Source organism: Colossoma macropomum, unplaced genomic scaffold (assembly GCF_904425465.1).
Source record: "Colossoma macropomum unplaced genomic scaffold, Colossoma_macropomum, whole genome shotgun sequence".
Taxonomy (NCBI): Eukaryota; Metazoa; Chordata; class Actinopteri; order Characiformes; family Serrasalmidae; genus Colossoma; species Colossoma macropomum.
The window spans coordinates 1,952,428-1,975,504 of record NW_023496050.1 but is presented as its reverse complement, the minus strand read 5'-3'; the positions used below and the strand labels follow the sequence as shown (position 1 = coordinate 1,975,504).

The 23,077-nt window shown below is 37.8% G+C and overlaps 1 protein-coding gene across 1 annotated transcript in view; it reads right to left on the bottom strand.

Annotated features, from left to right (window-relative positions):
* The window catches only part of LOC118804506 (alpha-tectorin-like), a 51,391-nt gene that overhangs the window by 11,149 nt on the left and 17,165 nt on the right, over positions 1-23,077 (bottom strand). Inside the window, exons 9-31 of the mRNA XM_036564992.1 lie at positions 22,581-22,967; positions 22,407-22,478; positions 20,728-21,123; positions 20,200-20,586; positions 19,948-20,016; positions 17,868-18,269; positions 17,292-17,732; positions 17,128-17,199; positions 16,638-17,036; positions 14,505-14,924; positions 14,289-14,354; positions 13,818-13,877; positions 10,995-11,042; positions 7,474-7,601; positions 6,826-7,104; positions 5,504-5,599; positions 5,252-5,405; positions 4,909-5,162; positions 4,653-4,799; positions 3,991-4,570; positions 3,312-3,895; positions 2,647-3,211; positions 1,919-2,517 (exon numbers count right to left, since the gene is read on the bottom strand). Of these exons, the coding sequence (XP_036420885.1) occupies positions 1,919-2,517; positions 2,647-3,211; positions 3,312-3,895; positions 3,991-4,570; positions 4,653-4,799; positions 4,909-5,162; positions 5,252-5,405; positions 5,504-5,599; positions 6,826-7,104; positions 7,474-7,601; positions 10,995-11,042; positions 13,818-13,877; positions 14,289-14,354; positions 14,505-14,924; positions 16,638-17,036; positions 17,128-17,199; positions 17,292-17,732; positions 17,868-18,269; positions 19,948-20,016; positions 20,200-20,586; positions 20,728-21,123; positions 22,407-22,478; positions 22,581-22,967 (6,605 nt within the window). The remainder of the gene's footprint in view (positions 1-1,918; positions 2,518-2,646; positions 3,212-3,311; positions 3,896-3,990; positions 4,571-4,652; positions 4,800-4,908; positions 5,163-5,251; positions 5,406-5,503; positions 5,600-6,825; positions 7,105-7,473; positions 7,602-10,994; positions 11,043-13,817; positions 13,878-14,288; positions 14,355-14,504; positions 14,925-16,637; positions 17,037-17,127; positions 17,200-17,291; positions 17,733-17,867; positions 18,270-19,947; positions 20,017-20,199; positions 20,587-20,727; positions 21,124-22,406; positions 22,479-22,580; positions 22,968-23,077) is intronic.

Sequence of the window (23,077 nt, the reverse complement as noted above, 5' to 3'; positions counted from 1 at the left end):
TGGTTTTTGCTATAGGTTTAATAAATCATGGTTTCTTTTATTTAAGCCACTGTGGTCTATTATTGTTATAAGGTTTTAATGCTTTGCTTTAAATGATCTTCAAAATCATGTAAACCTGTAAAAGAATTCTGTTGAAAGATGCACATACATGCAAAGCACAACTTTGTGTGTTTAACACTTGGTATTAGATACCACTTATTTTAATAAATTGTTTATTGAATTATATTGGTATAGTGGTCAGTGATTTACTAGATGGCTTATATTATGGAAATGTCTCTCCTGGTACTGATGAATTTGAATGTATATTTAGTGCTGACACATGATCCTATTGTATTTTAATCGATAGGCCTGTCTAACTTCAGAGAATTTTGCTTAGCACATATTATATGAAAACACAATGTTATCACTGTTTTGCTAATCATATGCACTTACATGTGCCAACATTAAAATATTTAGTGGCATAGCTACACAGGAAGACCTTAAAGCCTAGAAGCCTTAATTTCCTTTTCCTCAAGTTTGATAAAACATAAATACTGCTGCTGGGCCCAAGAGCTGTACATTTGAATATGTGGTTGCATTTTATCCTTTAACAGACCTGGATGTTTTTCTGTGCAAAAAGAAGCTACACTATAGAACACAGGCATAGCCCTAGATGCTAGATAATCATTAGTGTTCCATGTCCAATATCTTTAAGTGCTTTTTATCATTTAAGAAGCATTAAAAATGAGACACTCAGAAGATGCCGAGAAATTTGTTCATACTCTTCTTCATAACTTCTAGATTAGTCTGCTAAATATGCAACTGACGGACTGCCTTCTTGTCTCTTTAGAAAGGCTCCAATTAGTTCACTTGTGTTTGTGTACCTGAAAAGGAACATCTGAGTATATGACTTTGTTATTATTTAGTTGTCACTGGCTTTCTGTTAAGTTCTGCAATCAGGTGTTAATGACCTAGCTTTGGCTTATCTTGCTGATTTCTTGAAACTTATTTAAAACTCATCTGAGGCGGGATTACTGCAAATGTCTAGGATCACTAACAACTCGGTTGGTGGAAGATCCTTTTCTGATTCCTGCATGTGACATGTAAAGCCCTTACTGGCCTCACTCTGGCATAGGTAAATGATCGGCTGAAGCTTTATAGCTCATTCAATTTATTCAGCTGAGGCAGGCGTACTGCAAACATGTAGGATCACTCAAAGCTCAGTTGGTGAAGATTCTTTTCTAATGTAGCTCCTTAACTGCAGGGAATCATTCCATGGAATATAAGGAAAGAAAACATGATAGGTGTTCCTAAAAGCTGTTTAAAAACATCTTTGTGTAGGTTAGCATAAGCCTAGTATTTTGGGTCTTGTTTTCTTTTATTGTTTCTAATTGTACTTTTATTTAATTTAAACCATGGTATTTCCTTTTTCCAGTATTTTACTTATTGTTCTGTGTAAAAGCAATTGCAGTTTTTGTAACCAAAGACAAGTCTTTGATTAAAATACAAGCATTAAAAATGCAGTTAATCTCTTTATTTTTTAAAAGAATACAATTTAAGTGAACTTAAGTGAACTGGTCTTATAGATTTTATGAAATGATTCAATTTGATTAATCAATGCATCAATCAAACTACCTATATATTAACCCAGTGCACATTTCACTGCTCCCATCACACCTGATCCAAATAATCTGCTTATTAACAAGTTCTTTCATAGATGTAGTGGGTGTAATAGAACAGAACACTAAAATGTATGGGGCAGATGGAACTCTAGGACCAGGGCTTGGAAAACTGTGGATTAATTGATTACTAAATAATCTTTAGCTTGAAGGTCTTCAAGCAAACACTTTGCATGTACACTCTTTCAAGCAATTGAACAATGGAGCAGTTACTCATGGAACGCCTGGCGGCAGAAAAAGCCTTAGGTATTGTTGCTTACCTCAGCAGTACCCCGTGTGTTGCGCGTGACATGAACCATATACCCAGAAACATTGACATAAACCTCCACAGTGATTGAAACTGGGAGTCCTTGCCATGCTTCATTCCTTGCAACAACCTGGAAATATGGAAGCCCTTGAGTATCATTACATACAGTTGCCAGTAAATATCTGCAGGTGCCCTGGAAGTCAAATGTCCGTCCATCAAAAGAGGTGTAGTGGGGGTCTCCTGAAGCAGAGCAGGTAGCACGGGGTAGAGGGTGGCAGCCATATTCTCCCCCGACAATACGACAGGTTTCCTGCTCACTGCAAGATGATGGAGAACAGCGGACGAAACCTGTGGTCCCATCACAGGTACACAGGGACTGGCACTCTTCACCGTGCCAGAAACGTTCTCCACCCTGCCTGTAGCGCCCTTCATGGAGACAGCCGCACCCCATAGGGGGCACACAACGGTCTCCACTTAGAAGTAGCCCATCATCACATTGGCATCCTTCCTGGCAGTGTTGGGTGCACAAATAAGGAAATGAGAGACTGGGGCAGGCTGCAGGGCAGGAAGTACCACACAGCTCATAGTGGCTATTGGTTGGACAGGGGAACTCTTAAAAAGGAAAACAGAAAGTACCAGTTAGTTGATTGGTGTGTGTAAAATGTTATCTAGTAAAAAAAGCTTTGACCCTTTAAGTCATGCCATGATGCTCTTAATGAAAAAAAGAAAGTTAAAACTCACGACAGTTTGTTATATTTCTCCATTCTCGCACATCAATGCCATTTTGCTGGCAAAGCACAGCATAGCCTCGCAGTGCCTCACAAAAGGCCTCTTTTGCACCTCCTGAGTGTTCCAGGGAACTTGCACAATCTGCTACCCTTGCCCTGGGATCCAGGCTGCTGTGGCACTCAGCAAACGGTCCATAAGGTGAAGCCATGATGCTGCAGTGCTGCATGAACTGGCTGCTGTTCTGATAATATCCTCTTTGCCAATTGTCTGTTGATTCTTCACAGTACGCTGAGAGGGATCCATCTCGCCAGCTATTCCCAAATGCCTGTGAATCATTCAGCAAGACACCAACCGGGCTGAGGAACTCATCTTCTTGGTTGCCATTTAAATTCCCACACAGACCACCAAGTGTGCCATTGTAGTTGCTGGGTGCAGTGATTCTAATTAGGTGTGGCCAGTCAGCTCGCACAGTTACCCCAAAGGTGGTTTCCATGATTATACCCTTCACACTGCTGTGAAAGATACGGATGCGACCAGTGCCAACACTAAATGGTACAGCAACCGCCTGCCCATCCACCTGAATGATAAAAAATAAGTGGTCAAGAGATAAATATCTTTAGCACTTCTATTCAAATAACATTTTGAATCGTCCACTATTAGGTTTTGAAAGAGCTTACTGTTGCTGTTCCTCCCTCTCCCATTTCAATAGTGACCTGAGTTCCCTCTGCCTCAAACTTCAGCAATCTGGAAAAGCTCTGAGGCCCTCTGGGCTGTTTTTGGACTGTTACTGCAAAATTAGGAAGTGGGGACGGTCCCATCACCCTAGAGAGGGTAAGCCCACAGGCTCCTGGGTAGCTATATGTCAGACCATCAAAGGTGTGATATGAGCCTGGTCCTTCAACCCAACAGGTGGAATAGCTTAATGGTCTGCACCCTCTCACTCCATCATGGATTGCACACATCTCCTGTGGACCACACTGGTGATTTTGGCAGCTCATTACTCTGTTGTTGCATGTACACAGCCTCCCACAGTCATCGTCCAATACTACTGACTGACTGTTGGCATAGTAGAGTCCTTCAAATGAACAGCCACAGTTAGCTAGAGGAACACACTCTCCAGCACTTAGGACATATCCAGCATCACAGACACAGCTCTCCTGGCTTGGCAAGGGACAGTTTACAGGTGCAGAAGGGTTACTGCAGGTTGCAGGACAGCCTGTGCCCTGGGAATCAAAGTGACTGTGCTCAGGACACTGGATTTCTGAAAGAAAATGGTAGGAAAAATAGTGTTTTTTATGTTAAGATTATTAAGTCTTAATTAGTCATATTATTAAAAGAAACATATATGATGCCTACCACAGAATCCTTGTCTTCTCCAGTGGCCAATCTGAATGCCCTGCTGCTGACACTGAGCAGCATATACATTCAATGCCTGGCACAGGATTGGCTGGTAACCTCCTCCCACACAAAGATCATAGACACAATTCTCTATAAAGGTCTGGGGTGCCAACCTTGAGTGGCATGAAGCAAACGGTCCACTAAGATCTCTCATGATTCCACAGTAGTCTGAGTTACTGTACAGATTGCTCTGAGCAGTGGTACAAGCAGCACACATCAGACCTGAACACCCGCTATCCTGGCAGATAGCATCTGTGTCCCCCTGTGCTGTCCAAGAGTTTGCAAATTCCACATCTGAGCTCAAGATCTCTCCTGTAGGTGTACGGTAGTCATCTTCGGGGCGATGGTTGAAATTACCACACAGGCCACATGTGGCATTCTGATAGTCATAAGGCACACTGATGGTCACATAGGAATATGCATCATATGTAACAACTAAGCCAAAATCTGTACTGACAGCTACAGAAAAGCCAGACTGATAGACTTGAACGGAGCCATTGCGGAGGCTGAACGGTGTTGCTGTGAAGGTCCCATTCACCTGAACAGGCAATGAAAAATCAAAGTTAGAGAAAAGAAAACATAAAAAACAAGTTTGATTGAAGCAGTTCAGTGATGCTCACCTTGGCTTCATATTGATGATCTTTTACCAGTTCTAATACTACATCATAGACAAATATTCTGACCAAGCGTGTCCATGACACACGTGTGCTACCTCGATTCTCATTCTTTCCTTCAATACGATAGTACGGCAACCCGTCACCACAGGCCTGTACAGAAATATGATTTTAAATTTAGAGAGGAGGGAGACTAGACACCATTTTGAATATCTATTCATAAACTCCACACCAATAAAGGAAACATGACTGAAATCTGTACCTCAGACAGGACATAAGTGCATATCCCTTGAAAGTGAAAGATCTGGTTATCGAACGTGTAGTAGTGGGGGTCACCAGAAATGGTGCAGGTTTGGCGTTGAATATTTTGGCATCCATACTGGAAAGCAGCACGACGGCAGGCTTGAGAGAAGGTGCAGGGCTGTGAGCTGCACTGGAGACCTCTGCGGGTGCAGGTGCACCTCTCCAGGCAAGAGGCATCTGTCCAGAAAGAGGTACCCTGTGGGACGGGGTTGTCTATAAATAAATAAATAAATAAAAGTTTAGTTAGATTAATTTTAGTCTGAATTTGATGCTGATTTTCAAAAGCATGCAGAGTGGCTTACTGTTAAATTGGCATCTCTGTGAACCATGATCCACACGGAAGGCCCATCTGCCTGTGACATTGACATTGGTGCTGTATGTAAAGATACTGTAGTTGTACTGAAATGACCCAGGAATTGAGAAATAGTAGCTGGAGTCATCTGTGTCATAACCAGCCTAGAAAAAAAAGCCAATTTTGAAAATAAAATTAAATTAAATTTGCAAGTCACAGGTAGGTAAGATAGTGGACAGCTTTGCTCCAAATTAATGCTCACCTGCACAGCCCTGCCTGTTGGAGCAATTTCACCATAGTTCATCAGTATAAAAGACAGATGGCCATCTGAAATCAAAACTGCTTGAAAAGATGTTTCCTGAAAAATGTTTGCAGAAATAAGTGAGGCAGCACTAACATACACTTCTTATAGTATCTCCACAAATATTCTGATAAACATGAACACGAAAAACAGCAAAAAGTTGAAAATGCACATTACCACTATTAGGGCAATAGGTTTAAAGGAGATGTAAAGAATCTGCTGGGAAGAAGACTGTATGTTCACCCCACGCATAGTGAGGAGGTTCATATGGTCAACAAATCTCTGAGAATCACAGCTGATGAATCACAGACTTTAGTTAGGTCTTGGGATCAGCACATTTCTCAATTTACAATCAGACGCCACCTACACAACCACAAATTGTTTAGGAATAGTGACCAAAGCCTCAGCTCTCAAGGACATATAAAATCAAGCACCTAGACCGTAGTTTGACAGACATAACTGGAACTTTTAGTGGGGCCGTGTTCTATAGGCAGATGAGACCAAAATGGAGCCTTTTAGCAACAAACTCCAGAGGTGAGTTTGGCGTAGACATAAAGATAGCAAGGCAGAAAAGTACCCCATCCGCACTGTGAAGTATGATGGTCGATCTGTGATGTTGCAGAGCTGGTTTTCTTTCAAAGGCTCATGGGATGAATAATTTTTTTTTAATACATGGGATTATGGATTCATCAAGTACCAGCACATATTAACTCAAATCCTGACACCTCAAATCAAAAGCTTAAACTTTGCTGTGGTTAGATCTTTCAGTGGGGCAAAAAAAAAGGTTCACTGACTACAGAATCAAGGATTTGCCTTGGCAACCCCAGTCCACTGACTAAGAGAGATAGAGAGGTGAGTCTACAAGCATGAACCTAGGAATCTGAAAGATCTGGTTAGATTCTGTATGGAGGAATGGTCTCAGATCTGCCAAGAATTATGGCACACATAGATTTGAGAAAATGCTTATTTCAAGGTAAGATTTAGGTTTTTTTTTTTTTCTTTTAATCTTTGTAATTCAAATAAAGGTTAGATTTTTGTTAATATTCTGAAAGATCCAAAAAAAAAAAGCAATAAAGAAAGATGAGCCCGTTTTGGTCATGTTTACCATGGGTGCCAATATTTGTAGAGGGCTCTGTTTTGTATTGTATGTCCTATATCTTTTTGTCTTACAGATATCAAAGTTGTTGTTCTTGCAGTTTAGGGTATTGTAGCTGTCTTTCTTAGTGGTCAGTTGTAAGAAGATGAGTCTACAGTTTAATCACATGAGGAGAATGATCTCTTACCGTGCCCGACATAGAAAAGTAAGCTACTTTATCCCAAGTTGCAACAAAGACCCAAGTTGCATTGAATTGCAGCTGAGGGAAATACTGGTTTATGTCCTGGGTAGCCTGTCTGAGAACATTTCCAGAAGTGTATTGCTGATAAGAGATGACACCATTTCCACGATTATCAATGTCTGTCCAGAATGGAGCAATGAGGTCTCGTCCACCGTTAGCAGGAAACTGATAGGGGGTGTAGCTGTACCATGCTTGATCAAAGGTTAAGTCACCATTGTTGTTAACCTACAGAAAAAACAAATGTCACAACACATGACCCAACATCTTTTTCTACTGACATCATTACACATTTGACATTTATAAACCATAAAAAAATTACAAGTATGCAAAAATATATACACTGGGTTCATTTGGGTGGAACATTTGGGCACAGATTATTGTAGCTAGACATGTTAGATTTTTAGCCTGGACTTTTTTATGGCCACATCTGTTATAAGAATCATATTGTGAATAAATGGAAATATCTATAGATTGTTAAATTGTGTGTGGATTTTTTCACACTGTTGGGTATTTAAACACTTAGCCAGCTGGTTAAGAAATCAACAATCTTTCCCAAATGGAAGGAAAGAAATTAGTAAATTAAGATTGACTTACATATATTTGACTGTAGGTTTTTCCAAAGAATATAAATGGCTGCTCCAGAGAAATAGCAGATGAACCTCCATCATCTATCCGTCCATTTACTATGTCTCCAACACCAATTCCATAGGGATAGAAAGGACCTTAGACATAACAGATAAGGTAAGTAGCTAAATTGCAAGTTTCAAGACAAAAAGTTACTTTAATAATTTATCGCAGTATTTCCTAGTTTATTTAATTTATAGTGATATATGGAAGCACTAGTTTTAGTTGTGGTAATACAGTATATACTTCAGCAATTAAGTTTGCCTAAACTGCACTATATTGATTCAATATATAAATGAATGTATCTACAACCCCATTTCCAAACAAGTTGGGAAGCTGTGCAAAATGTAAATAAAAATAGAATGCAATGATGTGCAAATTTTTAAAGCTCAAAATGACTTTAAAGCACCTGCTTACATTACAGAGTGTCTGTCTGTTTATGTTCCAGCACGTAATCTAAGATCTGCAAATAGTGGCCTTCTACAAATACCCTCTGTAAAATACAGAAAACATGGAGAGACTCTTTCAGTTATTATGCTTCTAAACTGTGGAACTTTTATTAGACAGTCAAGTACAGTGCTCACTTTTAAGAAGCATCTAAAGACGTATTTCTTTAACTTTGCATTTAATTAAAACTATGTTTCCTGGTGTTTATCGTCTAATTTGATCTGTTTAATTTTCTTTTGATTCTAAATAAATACTCCTGATTTCTTGTATAACTATATTTTATCAGCTGTCTATAAAGCACTTTGAGCTGCCACCAGCATAAAAAGTGCTATATAAATAAAAATTATTATTTTAATTATTAATTATAAATCATTTAAACCCTATGTTTCATTGAAAATAGACAACATATCAAATGCTGAAACTGAGAAATTCTTTTGTTTTTTGAAAATTATTTGACAATTTTGAATTTGATGCCAACAACACATTCCAAAAAATTTGGAACGGGGCAACAAAAGGCTGGCAAAGTTGTAATGCTGAAAAAAACACCTGGTGGTTGATTGGCAACAGGTCAGTAACATGATTGAGTATAAAAAAGCATCCCAGAGAGGCTGAGTCTTTCAGAAGTAAAGATGAGGAGGGGTTCACCACTCTGTGAAAGACTGCACGATCAAATAGTGCAACAATTCAAGAATAACATTTCTCAACGTAAAATAACAAATAACTCTTGCTTTTCATCATCTACAGTACATGATAACATTAAAAGATTCAGAGAATCAGGAGAAATCTCTGTATGCAAGGGACAAGGCCAAAAACCAGTATTTGCTAGCCGTGATCTTTGGGCCCTCAGGTGGCACTGCATTAAAAACAGACATGATTCTGTAGTGGAAATCACTGCATGAGCTCAGGAACACTTCTGAAAAACACTGTCTATGAACACAGTTTGTCACTGCATCCAAAAATGCAAGTTAAAAGTCTAAAACACAAAGAAGAAACCAAATATAAACAGGATTTAGAAATTTTCTGGGCCGGAGCTGATTTAAAATGGACTGAGGGAAGTGGAGAAGTGTCCTGTGGTCCGAAAAATCAACACTTGAAATTCTTTTTAGAAATCATGGACACTGTGTCCTCCAGACTAAAGACCACTCAGCATGTTATCAGTGCACAGTTCAAAAGCCAGTATTCGTGATGGTATAGGTGTGCATTACTGCACATAGCATGGGTGACATGCACATCTGTGAAGGCACCATTAATGCTGAACGATATATACATGTTTTGGCAACATATGCTGGCATCCAGACAACGTCTTTTTTAGGGAAGGCTTTTATTATTTCAGCAAGACTATGCCAAACCACGTTCTGCACAAATTACAGCAGCATTGCTCCATATAAAAAGAGTCCAGGTGCTAAACTGGCATGGCTGCAGTCCAGACCTGTCACCACTGAAAACATTTAGCGTTATGAAATGAAAAATACGACAAAGGAGACCCCGAACTGTTGAGCAGCTGAAATCCTACATCAAACAAGTATGGGGAAACATTTCACTCAATGTGTTGTTGGCATCAAATTCAAAATGGGCATATATTTTTCAAAAAACAGTAAAATTTCTCAGTTTCAACATCTGATTTGTTGTCTTTGTAGTATTTTCCTTTAAAAGTATGGTTTACATGATTTGTATATCATTGCATTGTATTTTTATGTACATTCTGCACAGCATCCCAACTTTTTTGGAAATGGGGTTGTATTCTATTAAGTGGTCCTGAAGTTCTTACTAACTACTGTTGACTATTACTACATTTTAGAATGACTGTCCTCTTCATTATGTACATCTTCAAGCACTCCTATCATTCTCAGCACTGCACTGACATTGATGTGGTGGTGGCATGTCAGTGTGGTATGAGTGGATCAGAAACAGCAGTGCTGAGCTTTTAAACACCTCAGTGTCACTGAGAATAGCTGAGCATGACACTTTGAGGTGTGGTGAAATCTGCCTTGCCACGCTGCGAAAAAGTTCAGCAGATGTTAACTTTATGCAAATGAATCCAGCTGACGCACTGCATTTAGCCAATCAGGCAATAGTTGACTGTTCTATACAGAACCATAGGCAGTAAAGACTTGGAGAGAAGGCATATGATTAAAATAAAGTTTACATGGTTTGGAAAGGCAAAATTTAAACCACACTGAGCTACAGAAGCTATCTAATGTTAGCTTACTAGTGAGACTGAGCAAGCTAACTCTCCAGCTTGAGTGCATGAAAATTATAAAAGCATAAAAAAGAATATGTCTACAGTATTTTAGTGTTTTTGCAAGCTTCTCTGCAGCAGCAAACAGTATATCAGGTAGTTTACTGCTCCATAGGTTCAGTATGGTTCCTTCATTGCCATAAGAAACACCCACAGAGAGATCTGGTGCAGCAGATTGCGGCAAGAAAAACTACAAGTGTACACGCCCAGGGAAGTTCGCCTGGGTGGAATGAACATACATTGATGATGACTAAAACAAGGGAAAAGAAACACCCAATATGCAAATAGATGGAGCCAGGAGTCAAAGGGAAAGAGAGGTTTTACCCAATAAGACTATGTTAACTAAACAAACTGACACTGTATTTCATTGAAACAACAAAGCTTATATAGTCTCATTCAGTTATACACATTTGTTGAAGAACATTAATGAGAAAGAAATGATTAAAACCAACAGCAGTGCTATTGATTTTTTTTTAATATGGCAGTTCAAAGCTCCAAATGGCACCACAGTAAACTAAACTGCAATAAGTTGATTCAAATAAAAAATGCCATTTTAGCGCACAAAACCATCAAAAGAGTTAACTTAAAATACGCAACGTGGGATGTATTCAGTTTTATATACAACAGACTTTTTTTTGAGTTAAAGCAAAATGTGGGATTAATATATTAAATTAATATATTATATTATGTTGGTGGGCAACTATTTCAGTCCTCTTTCAGTACCTATTGTACAGCTTAGTTTGTTTTTTTCAATAATACTTATAAAAAGGTATCCAGGAGTCCAGAATGTTTTCTGGGGTTGTACCTGTAGTTGTATTTCTTTCTGGAGTAGTAATTTCAATGGTGGTGGTCTCTGAGGAAAAGAGAGAAGGTCTTTTAACATCACAATTGCAAGTTAACACATAGGTTACAAACTCAATCTGCAGAAGGACAGTGGGAGGTGGTGTAGTATAGATAGTGGAGGTACTAAAGTATATGTCTGACCTCAGTTCATTTGTCAAAACTATAGGAGTGTAAGTAAGAGTGTAGCATCCAGATAATTCTGTGTAACAGTATTAGGCATTTTAGAAAGCAATATGCAATGTCATTAGTCTGGGCAGGAAGCATTTCATTGCTCACTGTTTTTCATTTTTTTACATAAATGGAACAATTCAGCTGCCACGTATGATGTGTCAAAATTTCATTATGAATGGACGAATAAAAACAGCCCAGAATTATTTAGATTAAAATCTTGTTGCATTCACTTACATTGAAAGTTAAGAATGTTTTTCCTTCTCCTGTAAAGTTACCATTTCAGAGATATGACAGTTTATTCTAACAGTGATGGTTTATTTGTTAAAAACACTTATCAGTATATTCAAATCAGATTTTTTCTTTTTGCAAGGACAAAGAACAGACCTAATTCTAATAATATTTTTATTATTGTACTTATTTATTTTCCAGAAAAAGAAAACCAAGATCAAAAACACAGGGAGTCCTGGGGGGTCTCAGACCTCCTAATTAACCTCTTGGACCTCCCCATATCTCAAAATCAAACTTCTGGAGGGTCCCAGACAATTCTGGGAAAGGTCATTGTTTAGCCTGCTTCACCCACAATCGACAAGCTTCTGTCTTTGGTTTTCTTAACTTACTAGAGCAGCACTGGTCTACCTCAGGGTGGTGCTGTAGCTTTTGGTTCAGGCAGTTGGTCCTTCATAGCCTAGCAACTGTAACTGTAGTTACATCTGAACTGTTAGACACATCTGAAAAACTTTACATTATAGCATAGGATATTTGTAAATCTGAAAATATGCCCAATTTCTCAAGAGTTTTATGGAAATTAGCATTGTAATCAGGACTGCTAGAGTTGAGTCCGAGTAAAATATTAATATATAAAATATATAATAATAACATTCCGATCTGCTTTCAGGAGATGTTTAAATGTTGGAACCAATAAACATGAACAAACTAGTAATACTCAGTTAGATCCTCAACCAGCAGATTTATTTACAGCATATGTACAGCAATGGTTTTCAACCTGTGGGCTACGGCCCCCCAGTGGACTGTGTGATACTACAGTTTTTTTAATGCTTAAATTCATTGCAATACACATTTCACCAAAACATAATTTTAAATCTTATAAAATATTTTCAAAAATAAAACACTACATTTGTAATACAGGATTATGGGAACTATGGAAACAAGTCTGTGCTGTTTGCTTAAGGGGTCTTTTCAAATGAAGCTTTGAATCCCAACAATTTACACTGTCACCTGGAGACCAAACATAGTGAATGTATATCTAAACCTGTTGATTTGAGCCAGAACTACGTTTGCAAGTTTGTACTCTTCAGCCTGACATCTTGCACTCTGTAGCTGCCAAATCAGCCTTCTCATTAGATGAGTCATAAAAAGATGATCTGATCGGTTAAACCCACAGAAGTTTTTGTGGTCGCTTGTGTGGGACATGGGTTGCAAAAGTTAGGAAACCCCTGATACAGAGAGAGGATTTTTTTTCTATTTATTCTGGTTGTGTTGATATTCTATAATAAATCAGCTTCCGGTTACCTCAGATGGAGGCATCACACTCTCACGAACAATTTCAAAGTCAACATTACCACGAGACTGAGACAAGACTGAAAGCACTAGTTTGTGACAAGTGGAAAGTGTGAACTGTTGCTCATGTCTCAAACCAAAGACAAAAGAGACAAAAGAGGAGATGTGTAAAATCTCAATTAATGTGTGGAAGACAGTATTACGAAACTAGAAAAGAGCATTTCTAAAAGAAAAATTGTTAAACCAGACATTTTATTGCCATCAAAGCTAGCTTCAGCACCACTATAGCAGGTGAATTAGCAGCCAGCAACTCTGGAGTAGCCAGCCAACATGGGATCGCTCAAATACCAGACAGCATTTCATACACTTCTCCCTCCGTCTGGCAATTTAAACTTTTTAATAATCTTACAACTGACTTGATGATTAACCAAAGTCCAATTAAAAAATAAATAAATAAAAAGCACCTATACTAAGTCAGACAACTACTATTAAAAAAAAAAAGAATCACTGTCTGTGACTCTTCACATCTCCTCTGGGAGATCATGTGACTCCTGACCTTCCACCCTGCTCCAATCACTGTTCAGCCTCTCCTGAATACAAATCAGTTTCACCTGTTCGTGTCTTTGTTTGCCTAGTTAGAGTAGTATAAAGCCCAGGCTTTTAGTTTAGTTCTTTGCAAGGTGTTGCATTCTTTCCAGAGCTGCTGAGTGTTATCATTGGTATTGTTGTTTCTGGATGTGACTACTTTTCTGTATTCTTGGACCTTTCCCTTTTTGCCTTTGCCCTCTGGACTCTGTTTGCCGATTGTTATGTTTGTTTGGTTGTACTTTCTGTCTCTGTTGGATTTGACTTTTGCCTGTTACCTGACTACGATTTTGGATCACAATTTCACAAGTAAAGCCTTTTTCCCTTTTTTTCTGAATCATTCTGGCACGTTACAGTGAGAGAGTGTGTAAGAATGTGTGTGTGTGGTTCAGAGGGAAATGACTGCAATAAGGTGTGTGTGTGTGTGTGTGTGTGTGTGCGCGCATGATTTGTGCTTTTGAAGTCTTAAGGGGAAATAAATGTCAACAAAAACTTGAGTATTCATGCTTACCTGTGGTAGTGGGTATCTGCACTGTACTAGTTAGAGGTATAGTTTCAGTGGTAGTGATCTCTGAAAAAAAAAAAAGTCTGTCTTACACATATTAGGTAGTTACACTTACATCAGTTTATTTTAAAGACAAACTAATTTCTTTTTTTCCTGAATTATTTTTTTACTTGCTTTTGCCATGAAGGTGTGAGAACAATGTGGATGCTAAAAGGCTAGCCTGCTACATTAGCTTGTTTTAAAAAGTAAAAATTAAAATCAAACTTTCAAAAATTAATGAATTATGTTTCAGAAACTACAGACAAGATGCATCAAAATGTTGTAGTACTTTTTAGACAAAATTTGGTTAAATATATTTTATTTTATTCTTTAACTTTTCTGCAAAACAGAGTCCTTTTATTTATTTACCAAAAAGTACTTGGAAAAACTTTAATCAATTCAAAAAGTAATAGGAGGTGAGGAATGTGAATAGTTTACCTGTAGTGGTTGGCTCAGTTGTGACCATATTTAGTGTGTTGTCTGATGCAGTAAGATGACTAACATCTGTAATGCAACATTTTTATTTAATTATTATTTTATTTAAGTTAATATTAAATAAAAAAGAATCTTGTAAGATAATACTAAATTCAAAAGAAAAAATGACAAAATAATGGCAATAATAAAACATGCTAAAAATGTTATAACCATATCTACCTGCACAGTAGGCTAAAGAACAGGTGACTGGACTGACAAACTCATATACATAATAATTTCCTGGACAAGCTTTCACTTGAATGGGGTAAGACTTGAAATAACAGCAGTCATTGTTCCAGCTTCCACAGACTCGCCGAGTGACCACTCCATCTTCCAGTCGTGGATGAGGATCATTGAGCCAGAGAGGGGCATCAGTGCCACACATGCCCTGGTTGACACATGACTCTGGCATCCGGATGTTATTGCCCTGATAGAGAAGCCGATACCAACCGTTCCAAATGGTGTAACTGTCGCACCATGACCACCACCACCACCAGTAATTGGGATAGATATTCCGGTTTGAATTGTTTGTGGCTCTAAAGGGCTGGTCCAGCACATTGTAGTTATTGCAGGGGTCAGTGCTTGGGTAAGTTAGGCCCACTGTCATGGAAACATGAAATAGTGTTGTTGGAAAATTCAGTTGCTGTAAAAAGTGTTTGTGTAGTATAAACTAAAATGGTTGTTTAGTTTTCAAATTATGAGAAAAAAGGAAACATTCAAATTTTTTATATTGGTATTGGATAGTTTGATATTGATCTTGAGGAGTTCTAAGCATGATCATATACTAATACTAGCAGAACATATTTAATAATTCAGTTAATATACTGACAGTCATTACTGACAATAGTTACACTGCTGTACAAAGCTACAGTGTCTGTACAAAGATTTGCTTCACTGACCCAATGGGCAAGGAAAATGCATTTTTTAGAGGTTCATGAGAAATAAATTACATCTGATACTACAGCTATTAAAGATGAGAGTTTTAAATACTATTGTGTTTCAAGAATTATTGACCTTAGGCACATTGTTACAATTACCTACATCAGTGATTCACAACCCAGAACTCAGGACACCACAGACAACACAAATTTTTCCTACCAGCCAACTTGCAACAGATAGGGATGAAGGACTATTTAGGGGGTCCTATGGACTGGGTTGGGAACCACTGATCATGCAAAAATATGTTTGGTTTTTTTTATTGATGCATACACTCCTGAGTGAAAATAATGGCCAAAATACACATTTCCCAAAATATATAATGTTTTTTACTGATGGTTTTGGCCTAGTCAGAGTCCAGATTTAAACCCTATAGATAATGTTTGGTCTCATATTAAACACAGCTTGGCGTTGTTTTTCAACTGCTTGAAGTCATCAGTGCTGAGTGGAAAAATGCTGACTCTTCTTTCTGTAAAAGTTTATCAGTAAATTTAACACAAAACTTTAACATTTCAAGAAATAAAAGAGAATAGCTGTCCCATTTTAAGTTACTTTGTTTAATAATTTGTTGTTAAAACTGTTAAAAGCTTAATGTTTTGCCATTTTGGGCTTGGCCCAATTTTTTTGGGCTTAGTGTATGTGTTGGCAATTGTTGCCCCCCCTAGAATTTCTTATGAGTGAAATCTAACTGAAATACTGAGAACATTTAGTTGGTCAGCAATCATAATTACACTTCTCAAACTGCAAAGGGAATACTTAATACTTTCTAGAAAAGGTAATCCCAAAACTTAGTACTTACTAATTATCTCACTACATTAGCAGACCATTTTGATTGTAATTGAAAAAAAAAAAGCTAAACAGTTAAAAATCTTCCCTATCAGGCCAATAATTAAGAAGCAACTGGATATGCAAAAAATCTGCTGGAAAGAGGGCATATGTCTATTTTACCCTCATGGAGAGTGAGGAGGACAATTTGAGTGGCCAAACATTTGCCAAGGATCACAGCTAGGAATTACAGACATTAGTTTTGGGGTCAAGAACATCTCCCAAACTACCAAAGGATCTGGACAGATTCTGTATGGAGAAATGGTCTCAGATCCCTTGCTGTGTATTCTCCAGTCTCAAGCATTGTAGAAGAAGACTCAGAGCTTTTATCTTTGCTAAGGGAGACATGGTGTGCCAACAATTGTGACACACATAGACATAAAATGTTTAACTTCATAATATAATTTAGATTTTTTTTTCAATCTTTGTGCTTCAAATAAAAGATAGATTTTTGTTAATCATCTGAATGAAAGACCAAAAGAATAAGCAATAAACAATGTTTTTACCAATGAAATGCACAAACCATGCACAAAAAAAAATGTGTTTTGCTACCTGTACAGTATGTTGGCATTGGAATCGATACATCTGGCTTGACGAGTTTGTAGACATAGTAATGTCCTGGACAAGCCTTCACTTGGATTGGGTTGGATCTGTTGGCTGTGTTACAGTCGCTACCAGAGAATGCTTGAATGTTTCTTGTAACAATGCCATCATCCTCCTGTGGATGAGAGCCATCAAGCACAAGTGGAGTGTAACCACCACATGTCTTGTAGCTCACACACCCCACAGAAATCTGAGCATTTCTTCCCTGTAGATACAGTCGATACCAGCCGTTCCATTCAACAACTGTGTCATCATGACCACTGTAGCCATTGTAAATGCTCCTCCAGTCATCATTAAGAACAGAGTAGTTGTAACAGGGGTCAAAGTTATACTCAATTGGTGTGGTTGCTGTGGAAATAATCACAATTGAAAATTCTTATTTCTATTTGGGAGTATTTATTGCCACAAACTCTAAACAGCTCTAAAATTGAAATCCTACTCATCGTCATGTTCAATCCAGTGTCTGCAGTTGTAGTTATAGGAGCAGAGGTCGGGGTTATGGTGCTGGCATCTGAAGAGACACAATTTAAATCCAACTTCATAAGATGATGACATTGTAATAATCTTAAACAAGAATGCAAACAAAGCAAACACATGGTGTACCTGTACAGTAAGCTGTAGCAGAGTAGTAGTAGTTGTAGTAGTAGTAGTAGTAGTAGTAGTAATAGTAGTAATAGTAGTTGACGTTTGGACTCTTAAATTCGTAGACATAGTAGTTGCCAGGACATGCTTTTACTTGTATTGCAAAAAAGCTGAATTGACAACAGTCTTGTCCTGAGTTTCCACAGACCTGGCGAGCAACCACTCCATCCTCTATATCAGGATGAGGGCCATTGAGCCACAGAGGGTAATAAGTACCACATCTAGATGTAGAAACACAGCTCTCTGCCATACGGATGTCCATCCCATGATAGAACAGCCGGTACCAGCCGTTCCAGTTAAAATAGCTGTCATATATATACAATCCAGTTGCATTATTGGCTCTCCAGGGTTGATCTAGAGATATGTAGTTATTGCAGGGATCGTAACTGGTGCGGTAAACAACTGTAATAGAAAATGAAGGTGAAACGTTATTTAATATTTTATTTAAAAAGAAAACAGATTAGTTTAATCTGAAACATCTTTCTGAATTAGGTTAATGCATGTCACAAATAAAACTATAAAAAATGAAAGATATACCTGCACAGTATGTAGGCATAGGGACTGATAGAGCTGGCCTGACAAGTTTGTAGACATAATAATGTCCTGGGCAGGCTTTGATCTGGATTGGGTTGGATCTGTAATATCTACACTGGCTGCTAAAGGGTCCATAGATTTCTTGGGTGACAATGCCGTCCTGTAGCCGTGGATGAGAGCCATTAAGCAGAAGTGGTGTGTAACCACCACAAGACATGTAGCTCACACACCACTCGGGAAGCTGAGCACTTTCACCGTCAAGATACAGCCGATACCAGCCGTTCCATTCAACAAGAGTGTCATCATGACTGTTGTAACCCAAGTGACTGTATGCGCTTCTCCATGAGTCACTAAGGACAGTGTAATTTTCACAAGGGTCAAAATCGTATCCTGTTGGAGAGTTAGCTGTGGGAACAATACAAAAAAAGCAGTTACAAATAAGCAGTTTTTCACAAGTAGCCTCTACTGCAAAATTGAAAACCATTAGGATCACTGAAAGAAGAAATGGTGTGGCTTTCATTGTCAAAAAGACTGTTCTTGGATATAGTGCTGTGAACTCATGTCAATCTGATTTTGTGCACAATAACTATATATTACCGTTATCCAGATTTAAGCCGCAACAATGGACACAGTCTATGAGGAAATTGGAATGTTTAGAATGTTCTATGATCAACCTCAAGGAGTGAAATTATAGGTATACTGCTGGTGATTGTAGATTGGAATGAGAAGGGTAGAAATGAGAAGGAGGGAAATACATTTGGACATCATGGCATCATGACCATTGTCACAGAGACAGGTGGTAGAGCTCCATTGTAATTAGAAAGGCATGGACCGAAGCAGATTGTAGAGCAGATCAAACTTCTAATGTGCAAGCTTCAAGTGAAGGTGAGAAAAAAATGATTAAACCATCAAGCCCTCCAAGATATAACCTGAAGAACACACAGAAACCACTTTTAAACGTTGGACATAACTGACACTGAACCAGAGAAGCAATGGATGGAGCTAAGAGGTAATCAAAGAAGAATCAGGGAACCTGGGATGAATGAAAAAGAGGAAGAAATCAATGAAAAAGAGGAAGAAAGTGGATGACTAATGATACAAGGAGATCACAAAAAAGAGAAGAGAAACAAAATTCCAGAGGGACAAAGGTTTTTGAACCCTTTAAAATCCCATAGGATGTATTTTACATACTAAGGTTTATATAGAAATGTGTTAGAAACCTGGGTCTGCTAATGGGCCCTGGCTATTTAAAGGGTTAAGACACCTAAGCTATGAATTCCAGAGAGCTGCCGGGAAGGACAAGGATCAATACTACAACAACATCTATAAGGATATTGAAAAGGGGAAGAAACATGGAAAATCAAGGATATCATGAAGATACAGGAGATCAAAATAAATTTCAGCCATGAGTTAAACATCTAAGAGATCTCAACAGACAAATCATAATACATGAAATAAGAATTATAAAAAAATATGCAGATGACTTCTATAGAAAGATACCAATTGCTAAGACATTTTAGTGCTACAGTAACATCAGCATGGTGCTAAGATCATTGCCAAAAAACCCTCAGAAATCAATAACATTGCAACAAAAATTACATATATATGGAAATTTTTCTGGAATAAGCAGTTAACACACTGGAGTGCATACTGAGCTTTCAAAATTCAGAAGGGTCTATTTATCTCTTTCTTTTTAGACATTATTGGTCACCTTCAGATACAATCACTTGCCAAGAATTTTCTTTTTTTGCATGATATATACTGTTGGAAGTAGGCTTTACACATACAGTAACATTATATTATGATTAATACCACCTACAGAATTATAGAATGTCTGCTGGTGTTCATTTCAAAAATGTTATTTTTGTAATTGCTACAAATGTACATACGGCATTTTGGAATTAAACTCTTCAATTCTAGACTGGCTTCTTTGATTATTTTTTTTCTTAATTCTGTTCACCATGCAATAGCTTGTTTTGTATTACATTACTGATTTTGTTCCACAAAACTTAAGATTGCCTTCTCGGTTTTCCCTTTATGTAAACTGTCTGTATAAATTCAACACAATACAAACAACACCTACTTGTGCTCAAGCTGAATTCAGTAGATGCTATAGTTGTTGGGGACGTGGTCAGTGTTATGCTGCTGGCATCTAAAAAAAAAACAAACAAAAAAAAAACCTTTAGTTTTAAAGGAATGTGCTGATATAAAATTGGTCACAAAAACCTTGATAAATATGAAGAAATCTGAGCTCAGCTCAGCTTTGTGAAAACGAATAACTGAAAGAAATGTAAACAGTCACAACAAAAAATCTAAGAAAATGAAAAACTGTTACCTGTACAGTAGGCCATGTTGCAGTAGTCTGGACGAACAAGCTCATAGACATAGTAGTTGCCTGGGCATGCTTTGACTTGAATTGTGGTAGACCTGATGTTATAGCAGTTATATCCAGAATTCCCACAGACCTGACGAGTGACCACTCCATCCTCTATCCGAGGATGAGGACCGTTGAGCCACAGAGTGTAATAAGTGCCACATCTGTATGCAGGAACGCAGCTCTCTGGCATACGGATGTCCATCCCATAATAGAACAGCCGGTACCAGCCGTTCCAGTTGAAGTAGATGTCACAAATATCCATCCCAGTCCCATTAGTGGCTCTCCAAGGTTGATCCAGTGGAGTGTAGTTATTACATGGGTCATAATTGGGATGGTTAACAGTAACTGTCATGATAAATAGCAAACTTTTAGTGTAAATTGTGAAATCTGATTTTTTTTTTTTTTTTAATAGTCTCTTTTACAAAATGGTTAGATTATAGTTTTTGCTTTATGCTAAGTATGAAATCACTGATAAAGATACTCTACCTGCACAGTAAGAAGGCATCGGGATTGCTACATCTGGCTTGACAAGTTTATAGACATAGTAATTTCCTGGACAGGCTTTCACTTGGATTGGTTTGGATCCATAGGCCGTGCATTGGCTACCACTGGATCCATAGACTTCTCGAGTGACAATTCCTTCCTCTGGCTTTGGATGAGAACCACCGAGCGAAAGTGGTGTGTGACCACCACATGTCATGTAGCTCATACACCACTCAGACATCTGAGCGCTTACTCCCTGAAGGTACAGCCGATACCAGCCATTCCATTCAACAAGAGTGTCATCATGACCCTTGTAAAAGCTCCTGATGGTTCTCCAGTATTCATCGAGGGCACGGTAGTTGTCACAGGGGTCAAATGTGGAGTTGTTTGTAGTTGTTGCTGTGAAAGTAGAAGCATTTTTGGTTTTCATTATATTTGCTAACACTGAGTACAGTTATCCACAAACATGGCATTAGCTTGCACTGATACACTGAGGACACTATATGTTTAACTTTTTTTTCTCATAATTCACATATAACACTTCAAATGCTTTATGTATAATCCTCTAAGCAAACCAAACTTATGTACAGTACATGAATAAATGAACTGAGAATTTGTGGAAACTATATAAAAACTATTTTTCCAGAGAACACAAAATGACTGTTCTTTCATATGGTAAAAAAAGAACTAAAGTCAAAGTAAAATTAAAAGAAACAATAGTAAAGGCAATTCTTAAGAAGCATTTCAGGTAGTTTTTTTTGTTTGTTTGTTTCTCAGAACTGGATTTTTTTGTTGACAGATTATTTTGAAGTTGTTGTTTTTTTTTCATAGAGGCACCTGTGCTTAACATTTCCTCTTTTGACCAGCATCACATGCTCTTAACACATGACAGACGTCATTTTTAAACTCAAAATGGCTCAAAAAACCGTATGGTTCTTGATTCAAGGATCTTAATATGGAAGAGCTTTTCCTTTTGATTTCTTTAAATGTTGATGTTTTGTGTGTACATTTGCAGATTACCTTTTATAGAAATCCATTTTTTTCTACTCAGTATTGATGGCTTGGCCCATGCCCAGGATTGTATATAACATCAAAAATCTGTGAATGCAAGTGAATTTATTCAGTTTCTGACCTAATATTTAGGGCTGTTATCTATGTTCAGATGAGCTGCCATCAGTTAAGAAAGCCACACTGGTTGATAAAAAAAACATTTTTTTTAGCTTTGCAACAGACTTTTTTCAAGTACTTATTTCAGTGCGCAAATAAACAATTATATAAAGTAATTTAATATGGGAAGGCTTTTCTCTGTGATTTCTTAAATGTTGAAGTTTTGTTTGTAAATTTTCAGACAACCTTTTACAGAAAGTCAGTATTTTTCCACTCAGCACTGATGGCTGCAAACAGTTAAAAAAAAAAATCTCTAAGCTAGTTTGTGTTCAATGTGAGATCAAATGTTCTCTAAAAAATGTTTATATCTGAACTCTCATCAAGCCAAAACCATCAGTAAAAAACATTTTATTTTGGGCTTGGTCCTTTTTTTTCTTGCCCAGGAGTGCATAACTGCAGCTTGATTACTTGTATCCAGAAAAGATTTCTCAGTTTGTATTGATAAGCTTCATATTTTATCCTATTTGATATATTCTAAAGAGACTAAAACAATCATGGCCTACACAGAAACCTACTCATAGTTGTGTTTGATCGTACACCACTGGCTTCAGTTGGTGGGGCAGGGGTTGGAGTTATGGTGCTGGCATCTGAGAAGAAAAAAAAGTGTTCATGACAATGTGACAAAATAACAAAAAAAAATATGTACAGTAGGATATAAAATATTTATTTCAGTACATTAAAAGTTGTACCTGTACAGTAAGCCGCATTACAAATGGTTGGACTGACAAATTCATACACATGATAGTCTCCCGGGCATGCTTTAACACGAATTGGGGTGGACTTGATGTAGCAGCAGTCATTTCCTGCATTGGCGCAAACCTGGCGAGTGACCACTCCATCCTCTATTTGAGGATGAGGACCATTGAGCCACAGACTGTAATAAGTACCACATCTGTTTACATCAACACAGCTTTCTGGCATACGGACATTCATCCCATAATAGAACAGCCGGTACCAGCCGTTCCAGTTGAAGTAACTGTCACAGATGTCTGATCCAGTCTCATTGTTGGCTCTCCAGGGCTGATCCAAGGAGATGTAGTTATTGCAGGGGTCATAACTGGGACTGTTTAAAGCAACTGTTATGGATTTAAAGACAAAAAATTGCAGTGCCGTTTTTAAAAGTAGATTGCAATTCGACAAAATCTGATGACTTTTGCAGTGCTCTGTCATGTATTACATCATCATT